Below are 10023 nucleotides of genomic sequence, written 5' to 3' on the forward strand. Positions count from 1 at the left end.
CAGAATTTTCCTACTCCCTCTCAAGTAAAAATGAAAGCACAAGGGGCACTCAGATGGTTCCTTCAGTTAAGCATTCGACTCTTAGTTTTGGCCCAGGTCATAATCTCAGTTTGTGAGTTCAAACCCCGTGTCAGGCTCTGTGCTGACAGTGCGGAGCCTGCTTGGAATTCTCTCTCCCTCTCTCTGCCCCTCCCCGCCTCTAACTTTCTCAAAATAAAAACTTGAAAAAACTTTTTTTTAAGTTTATAAAAAATGAAAGCACACTAAAACCTTTATAAAGGTTCTAAAACCTTTATAAAAAGTAAAACAGTAACGTCTTACTGTGTGCCCTGTCCAAACTCCTCCCTTGCTGAATCCTCAGGAACAGCCAACCCTTTACACGAACTCCATTCGTCTCTGTGAACTGCTCTTCTTCCTAGGCAATCAATATGATTCTTGTGGCAATTGCCATATTCTTCTATTACCTTATCCCGAGACACTAAAGAATTCACTTCACTGTATTTTCAAACTTAAGAACAGAGAATATGTTAAAAAAAAGTTTTAAGTGGTTCTAACTACTGTGACATCCAGGAATTAGCCAAGTCTGCAGAGACATAAATAAAAAGCATTCAAACCTGAAGAGGCAGAGAGGGAGAATCTGATTATCTCTGAGCCTCAGGTCCCATATGTTCTTAAACCCACCTACATTGTAGCCCTGCCCTTCCTGCACCTTTTTGATTCTAATCTATTACCCTTTCAATAAATTATCCCTTTTGGCATAAACTAATATGAAGGGGGCTTTCATCACCTGCAACCAATGAAAATCCTAACTAAAACTGGATCACTTGGTGACTGCAGCCACCAAGAAGTACCTTCTACTTCCACAAGCTAACTGCTTCAAAAATACAGATTAGGGGCGCCTGGGGGACTCAGTCGATTAAGCATCCAACTTCAGCTCAGGTCATGATCTATGTATCATGCACTCTAATATTTACTAAGGTTTTTTAAAATGCTGGTTTTGGGGCACCTGGGTGGGTCAGTCAGCTAAGCTTCTGACTTCGACTCAGGTCATGATCTCACAGTTCAGGAGTTTGAGCCCCGTGTATGGCTCTGTGCTGACAGCTCTCAGAGCCTGGTGCCTGCTTCGGATTCTGTGTATCCCTCTCTCTCTCTCTGCCCCTCCGCCCCACCTCTCGCACGCGCACTTTTTCTCTCAAAAATGAATAAATGTCAAAAAATGTTTATAACACAGATTAAATATTGTCTTTTTTTTTCCAAAGTGTTACTTTCTATTACTTTCTATTTATTTATCTCTGTCCCTGGGGAAAGCTGTATATAAAGATGACAAGAAAAGGAACACCATACCAAACACAATACCAAAAAGGCAGAGGAAAGTATAATGTACTCTTGAACCTTGNTCAAAAATGAATAAATGTCAAAAAATGTTTGTAACACAGATTAAATATTGTCTTTTTTTTTCCAAAGTGTTACTTTCTATTACTTTCTATTTATTTATCTCTGTCCCTGGGGAAAGCTGTATATAAAGATGACAAGAAAAGGAACACCATACCAAACACAATACCAAAAAGGCAGAGGAAAGTATAATGTACTCTTGAACCTTGCGGTAGGGTCTTCAATAGAGAGCAGTGGAGAAGTCACATTCACTCCCCCTTCTGCCATCAATTCATTTTAAGTCCCCTACAGGCAAGTAGTATCTCCTAAGAGTAAGTACTGAATTGACCTCTGTCAAACTAATGTAATGCAATTACACTTAAAAAAACTGCTCAAATGTTAGAGAAGGCCAAGACCTGTTTTTGATTTTAAGTCTAAGAATCAATTTCTCCCACACGCAGCTCTGCTGCATCTTATTTTCTACCTCACTTCCAGTGTAGCTTGCTTTTTTTCAGAACTGCCACAGTCTGCTGTGAAGGCAAATTAAAGGATACAATCCACCAATGAGTTGTGAAATCAATTTAGTGGGTGGAAACCAGCACTTAAATTTTTTTAATGCTTATTTTTGAGAGACAGAGCACAACAAGCAGGGGAGGGGCAGAGAGGGAGGGAGACAGGGAATCCAAAGAAGTCTCTAGGCTCTGAGCTGTCAGCATAGAGCTTGACGCCGGGCTTGAACCCATGAACCATGAGATCATGACCTGAGTCGAAATCAGACACTTAACTGACTGACCCACCCAGGTGCCCCAAAACCAACATTTTAAAAAACTTAGTAAATATTAGAGTGCACAATACATAGCATTATAAATATATATACACTATACATATGTGCGTATACATACAGACATACATTTATGACATCATAATGTTTCAGTTTCAGCTTTTTGTTTTGTTTTGGGTGAAATTTACACAATTTCAAGAGGCATATGCATAATGTGACAGCTCTGCAGTAATATATGGATGTGTGTACTGGTCATCATGTAAAAATCTCATTGTGGATCACAGTCAAAACAAATGGGCAGGGGCACCTGGGTGGCTTAGTCGGTTGAGCATCCGACTTTCGCTTAGGTCATGATCTCGCGGTTCGTGGGTTCGAGCCCCGCATCGGGCTCTGTGCTGACTACCAGCTCAGAGCCTGGAGCCTATTTCAGAGTCTGTATCTCCCTCTCTCTCTGACCCTCCCCTGCTCACGCTGTCTCTCTCTCTCTCTCTCTCCTAGAAATAAATAAAAATATTAAAAAAAAAAATGGGCAAACACTGATATAATAGTAAGATCAATATTTTAATGAGAACCTTGCTTTCAAATCCCACTGTCACCACTTACTCTGCATTTCAATATCTTCATCAGTAAAATGGGGAATATACAGCTACTAAGAAGATTAAATAATACAGCTGACCCTTGAACTGCACAGGTCTACTTATATATGGGTTTTTTCAATAAGTACAGTGAAGTACTAGATTTTCCTTGTGATTTTAGTATTTTCTCTACTTTAAGAATACAGTACATAATATACATAACATATAAATTATGTGTTAATAAACTGTTTATGTTATTGGTAAGACTTCTAGTCAACGGTAGACTACTGGTAGGTAAGTCTTTGGGGAGTTGGGAAAACTGAAAAATACGAAGAATGAAAGTGGACCACTCTCTTACATCGTACACAAAAATAAATTCAAAATCGACAAGGGACACCTGAGTGGTTCAGTCAGTTAAGTGTCCAACTTTATTTTTAAATTTTCTTTGTAATGTTTATTTTTGAGATCCAGCAGGCATGCATGCACGGTGGGGGAGGGGCAGAGAGACAGAGAGAGGGAGAGAGGATATCTGTCAGCGCAAAGCGCAACTCAGGGCTCAAACTCACAAACTGTGAGATCATGACTTAAGCTGAAGTAAGATGTTCAACTGACTGGGCCACCCAGGCACCCCAAGTGTCCAACTCCTGATCTCAACTCAGGTCTTGATCTTGGGCCGTGAATTCAGGCCTCACACTGGACTACATGCTGTGTGTGGACCCTACTTAAAAATAAAAAAAATAATGGGGGTGCCTGGTGGCTCAGTCGGTTGAGAGTCCAACTTTCAGGTCATGATCTCATGGTTCACGAGTTCAAGCCTCACGTCAGGCTCTGGGCTGACAGCTCAGAGCCTGCAGCCTGCTTGGGATCTGTGTCTCCTTGCTGGCCCCTCCTCCGTGTGCACTCTCTCTCTCTCAAAACTAAATAAACATTTTAAAAAATAAATTTAGGGGCGCCCGGGTGGCTCAGTTGGTTAAGCGTCCAACTTCGGCTCAGGTCATGATCTCCCAGTTCGTGGGTTCGAGCCCCGTGTCAGGCTCTGTGCTAGCTCAGAGCCTGAAACCTGTTTCAGGTACTGTGTCTCTCTCTCTCTCTGATCCTCCCCTGCTCATGCTGTCTCTCTCTCAGAAATAAAGTATTTTTTAAAAAAATTTAATTAAATTTTAAATAAATAAAACCAAAATGAATTGAAGACCTAAATGTGAGACAAGAGGTCATGAAAATCCCAGAGAACACAGGCAACAGTTTCTTTGACATCGACCATGGCAACTTCTTACTAAACACTAAACTTCTTGCTTTTCTCCAGAAGAGAAAAAAAAAGCAAAAATGAACTATTGGGATTTCAAGATAAAAAACTATTACCCAAAGAAGGAAACAATCAACAAAACTAAAAGGCAACTTTGGAATTGGAGAAGATATTTGCAAATGATATACTTGGTAAAGGGTTAATATCCAAAATATACAAAGAATTTACAAAACTCAATACCTAAAAAACAAATAATCCAGTTTTAAGAAATACATACTAGACATGAATAGACATTTTTTTCAAAGACATACAGATGACTGACACAAGGAAAAGATGTTCAACATCAATTATCAGGGAAATACAAATCAAACCTATGAGATACCAGTTCACACCTGTCAGAATGGCTAAAATTAACACAGAAAACGAGATGTTTGAGAGGATGTGGAGAAAACAGAACCCTCTTACACTGGTGGTAGGAATGCACTGGTCCAACCATTCTGGAAAACCACATGGAGGTTCCTCAAAAAGTTAAAAATAGAATTATCCCTATGACCCAACAATTGCACTACTAGGTATTTATCCAGAGGATAAAAAATACTGGTTCAAAGGGGCACATGCACCTCGATGTTTATAGCAGCATTACCTACAATAGCCAAATTATGAAAAGAACCCAAATGTCCATCGACTGATGGATAAAGAAGATGTGGGATATATACACATGATGGACTATTATTCAGCCATCAAAAGGAATGAAATCTCATCATTTGCAATGATGTGGATGGAGCTAGAATGTATTATTATAAGTGTATTATGCTAAGTGAAAGAAGTCAGAGAAAAGCAACTACCATATGATTTCACTCATGTGTAATTTAAGAAACAAAACAATGAACACAGGGGAAAGAAAAAAAATAAGTAAACCATAAAAGAGACTCTTACCTATAGAGAACAAAGTGAGGGTTGCTTAAGGGGAGGTGGAAGGGAGATGGGCTGAATGGGTGCCAGGTATTAAGGAAGGTACTTGTGACTGAGGGTACTTGTGACTGAGTGTGATTGAACACTGGGTGTTATATGTAAGTGACGAACCACTAAATTCTACTTCTGAAACTATTATTACATGATACATTAACAATCTGTAATTTAAATAAAAATATGAATCACTTAATAAAGACTATTAGGGCCAAGGAAACAAATACTTAAATTTTTGTAAATACTGGTAATACAATGGAGGCATATTTAAATTATGTTCTCATTTACTAATAAAATTTTTTATGATTATTGTTGAAAACCAAAAAATGTGGAAAATAATAAAGGAATATACAGAAAGTTAAGGATTGTAGTAATTTTGTAAATAAAAACTGATAGTATAATTGTTAAAAAAAAAAAAAAGGTTCCGGGGAGTCAAAAGTTATACATGGATTTTTTTTTTTTTTTTTTTTTTATCATATAAAAGCACATTGGGCAAACTAATCCTCTGGAGAAACTCCTTAGCTCATCTCATCAAAAACAATAAGAGGATATGGATGTCCATTTTTTATAAGAAAGCAGACAAAATGTGCTGTGTATTAATTATGGTTATTAATTTAACTTTTGTTAAAGGAAAGATTAATTATAATGCTTTTCTTGTAGAACAGCCCTTCATCNATTGTTCAAGGGCCAAATTGGGGGACCTTGGTGACTCAGGAGGTTGAGCATCTGACTTCCACTCAGGTCATGATTTCGCAGTTCATGAGGTCAAGCCCCACATCGGACCCAATGCTATCAGCCTGCCAGCACAGAGCTTGCAGATCCTATGTCCCCGTCTCTCAGTCCCTCCCACACTGTGCTCTCTCAAAATAAATATTTCTTAAAAAGGAGCCAAGTGTATATGTAATGTGCCTGATGCCAACCCCAGCACTTAGTAATTCTTGGGTAAGTCTTAGTGCTCTACCACCTTTACCCAGTACTTCCACTGAGCCCAACCTAACTTGTGACAGAATGAACTTTCCTTAAAATTTTTCAGGGCAAGAAGGAAGTGGTTTACAACAGCCTTTTTTTTTACCTTAAAGATTGTACTGCCAACATAATTAAGATGTGATCATTACAAAGCCTCCGGGTATGTACAAGGCCATTCTTTCGAATATGATATCGGATTCTGGTCTTAGATGAGAACTGACCACTCTAGAGGGAAGCTCAGTTACTCAACACTCTCAGCACTCTTAATATGGCCAAACAGTCACATGGACCCTGTCCTTAAGAGTCTGCAGAGTAGGTAAGCAAAGCATGAGCAATAGTCATGTGTAAATTAGTCTGACTTCCCAAATAGGCAGTAAACAAATCAAAGAGCTACAAATTATGTCACATATGTTTTGACATTTGCTACCAGCACCCACTTGCCAAAATTAAATGGAAAGAAACGTCTAAATATACACCAAGTAACTTTACAAGTTATAATTTTTCCATAATAAAAATTGACAGAAATAAAAAGCTGATGAAACAAAACTTATTCAGTCCAAAGACTAGCTATCCCCAACAATAAAAATATTATTTAGTTTATTTTTCTTTTGACCAATTTGAAAAACCAGAGAACTAGAATACAATGTCTCTATTATATATAAAAATGTCTATTTTGGGGACACCTGGGTGGCTTGGGTCATCTCACAGGTTCATGAGTTTGAGCCCTGCAACAGGTTCTCTGCTATCAATGTAGAGTCTGCTTCAGATCCTCTGTCTCCCTCTCTCTACCCCTCACCCTCCTCAAAAATAAACATTTAAGATAAATTTTAAAAAATGATTAAGTTGAACGGTCTTTTCTGTATCTTAAAAATCTACTGCCAGCAAATAAGCCTATAAGGCCCTTACTCCAAACTTAAGAGAATCAATACTAAAGCAGAGACACTAAATGACATAGAATCCACAATTCAATATAAGGTACATACTGAAATGAAAATGGTGAGTACTGTACATTAATTCAGAAGCATCACTGGAAAAGGTTATGATACTAAAATAAGTTATGATCCTGATCTAAGTCCTTACTTAATTTCTCTCAGTCTAGGCTTATTTTCTGTAAAACTGGGAAGCAGTTCTTCCTAAATTCCAAGGATGCTCTGAGAACCCATATTAATAGATCTCGGTACCATATTAAGTCCTCATACAACAAATCTGGACTACACTATAATGTCATTAAAAAAGCCTGTATAAACTACTGGGATTTTCAAAGGCACTCATTAAATCCTAACAATGAGAACTATTTCTCAGGTGCAGTCAATTTGATACTGCAGGTTAGCTGCAGTTGCTTAACTGACATTAAAAAAAAAATGATCATCTTCAAAATACAAAAATAAGCAAAAAAGAGTCTTTTAAAGCTGAGTGACAAATTCAGAGGCCTGTCACTGGTACTTATTTACAAGCACAGTTCAAATGATTCAAGTTAAATGTTAATCTCTGTTCAACTGTCATCTTCAAATAAACTAGGCTAGAACTCAGATCTTTCAAATCCCAAATGATTTCAGAATTCAAGTTGCCAAATTTCTGATACCTGCCCACATACATTTTATGGCTGGATTATGGAACTATCCTAGCCTGCTTAACGAGGCTCTTTCCAAAATTCTCCTCTATAAAAATACTATTGTCACCATTTAACTAATTTTTCATAAACTGGTGATTCTCCTGCCCCATCTACAAATGTCCCTCAGCTGCCGCCTTCTCACAAGTCACCATACACTAGTGGGGCAGCTGGCTCAGTTTATACTGCAGCCTGTGGCCAAATAAAGTGAAGCTAACTGGAACTGAACCAATGGTCATTTTGCAAGGACACTTGAACTTTGAAGCACTCTGTAAACTGCTGGTTATTTCTAATAATATTCCTGTGAAGTTTCAGAATTGAGCCACCCACTCTATTTCATTGTAAACTATATGCCACCTTAAATACAAAAGTGCCAGATATGTCCTTGGTTTTTAAAAACTCACAAATCTAGTCCAATTCCTTTTAAGTGTAAACAACTCTTACCAATGGGGGCGGCCTCAACTTAAAACTAGGAGGCGCTTCTCAGAGCAGCTAACCTGGCACCAGTCATTTGGGGAAAACAGCTTTAGGTCCTAAAATCTTGCTTTTCAAGCTCAGCAAATCCAAACCCTCATTTTACAAATGAGATTTTAAATTAAGAGTTTACGGTCTGATGACGGTAATAGCTAACTCTTCCACTGTACTAGGTACAAGGTACTGTTTACACCTATTTACTCCTTTAATCCTCACAACAAACCAGAAAAGAGGGTGAGGTCAACAAATTTGCCCAAGGTCACAGCTATTAAGTGACAAAGCCAGAACTGAAATCCAAGCAGTCGAGCTCCAGAATCTATACTCTTAAACCACCGCGCTCTGTTGCTTCTCTATAGAATGGTTTAAATCAGCCGGGGTCTTCTAGGATTCAGAGTTCCAACCTGACAAACGAATTCTCCACACGTATCTTTCCCCAATGCCAACATCGCCCACCAACCGCAAGTGAACTGCAAACCTGTGTCTCTCAAACTTCCTCCTCTGTGTACAACCTTAAGTATCCAAAATAGGTGCCCTCTAGGAAATCAAAAGATGCAGTGGTCAATCAGAAAAGAACTCGTGTTTCTCGTTTTCGTTTTAATGGGAACATCAGAAATGCCTAAAATAATAAGTAAATGGCCTAGGAGTGCTTTTTCTGAAGAAAAAAAAAAAAAGCAAACATCTACCGTATTTTCAAGATGCCTAAGGTGATGAAACGGAGCTAAAAACAGGCACGGCCCTGTTTTTTTCTAGCTATCTCTAATTCGAGAAGAGTGATCTACAGTTTATGCATCGGGATGTAGGTGAGAAATGAATGGGTGGAGGGAAAAAAGGGGGTAAGAAGGGGTATTACTCCAATTCTCCGAAGTAGTGAGGCTGAGACTTCGGACCCTACGTGTTGGAAGTGAAAAGCAGTGTTTCACACCGCTGCTGCGCTGGCCGGCTTCAGTACCCCTCCAGGCTGCACCGAGGTGGTTACGTGGCGCTTGGAGGCATTTCCTCCAGCCTGAAGAGGCGGCGGCTTTCCTGGCTGGTGGAAGCCCCTCACTCACGGCAGCGCAGCAGGGGACGCCCCGGGGAGGCGGGAAATGGGACGTGACAGCTTCCCCGGGAAGCCAGAGCGGGCAACGTCAGGGCCGCNCTGCCCGCCTCCCCCACCCCTCAAGACCACCCCCGTGAAACCCGCCTCCTGGCGTCGAGGGTCAGCAGCACGCTGGAGACGCGACAGGGACTCCTGAAGCAAAGGCTCCTAAGGGCGGACACGACCCTCAATGGGCTACTCACCAGGTTGAGGGGTCCTTCCATTACTTCCATAGACCCCGGGGTAAGCGGCGGCCTGTGGAAGGGGAGAGACGGCACCGGAGCACATGGAGGGAAATAGTAGTAAGAAGGGCGACCGAGCGGCGGCGGTGGCGGTAGCTGCCCCTCTCCGCGCCCCGGGAGCCAGCAGTGGGCGCAGAGGGAGCAACAACCGCACCACTTCCTCCTCCGGTGGCGCGCCGCGGGCCCGCCCCCTGCGCCGCGGCCACGCACGCGTCATGGCGTCACACGTGGCTGGTTCAAGGTGGGAGTGGGGACCAGGGAGTGGGTGGGGCTCAAGGAAGGCGGGGCCGGCCTAGCGTACACTCGCTCGCGAGCTATCTTTCCTCTCGCGAGAGGCGTATCTTCAGCTTCTTGAAGTCTTCTCTGACGTCACGCAGGGGTGGACAGCCTTCTTGAAACTTGAGCAAAATGGCTGGGTGTTTCTCTTGACCTCTGAGGTTTTCTTCCAGCATGATTTTCCCCCTAAATTCTTCAGATTTCCACGCCTTCTCTTGCTCTCCGGTTCTCACTTTTATTCTTGTATCTGATTGATCTTTTTCAAAAATCAGATTTGAGGGGTGCCTGTGTGACTCGGTGCGTTAAGCCTGCGGCTCTGGCTCAGGTCATGACCTCACGGCTTGTGAGTTAGAGCCCCTTTCTGGGCTCTCTGCCGTCAGCACAGAGCCCGCTTTGTATTCTCTGTACCCTCTCCCGCCCCTCCCTCACTTGCTCTCTCAAA

General features: G+C 41.2%; 1 protein-coding gene across 3 annotated transcripts in view; it reads right to left on the reverse strand.

Moving 5' to 3' along the window:
- The window catches only part of NRBF2 (nuclear receptor binding factor 2), a 37889-nt gene extending 28399 nt beyond the window's left edge, over positions 1 to 9490 (reverse strand). For 2 of the 3 annotated variants that reach the window (XM_077778645.1, XM_077778644.1), the window contains exon 1: positions 9267 to 9490. In XM_077778645.1, the coding sequence (XP_077634771.1) occupies positions 9267 to 9351 (85 nt within the window). In that variant the 5' untranslated portion in view covers positions 9352 to 9490. The remainder of the gene's footprint in view (positions 1 to 9266) is intronic. The other variant, XM_077778646.1, reaches the window with a different exon arrangement.
- Between the last annotated feature and the right edge of the window lie 533 nt (positions 9491 to 10023).

The sequence above is a fragment of the Crocuta crocuta genome, unplaced genomic scaffold (genome assembly GCF_008692635.1).
Source record: "Crocuta crocuta isolate KB4526 unplaced genomic scaffold, BGI_CrCroc_1.0 scaffold167, whole genome shotgun sequence".
Lineage (NCBI taxonomy): Eukaryota > Metazoa > Chordata > Mammalia > Carnivora > Hyaenidae > Crocuta > Crocuta crocuta.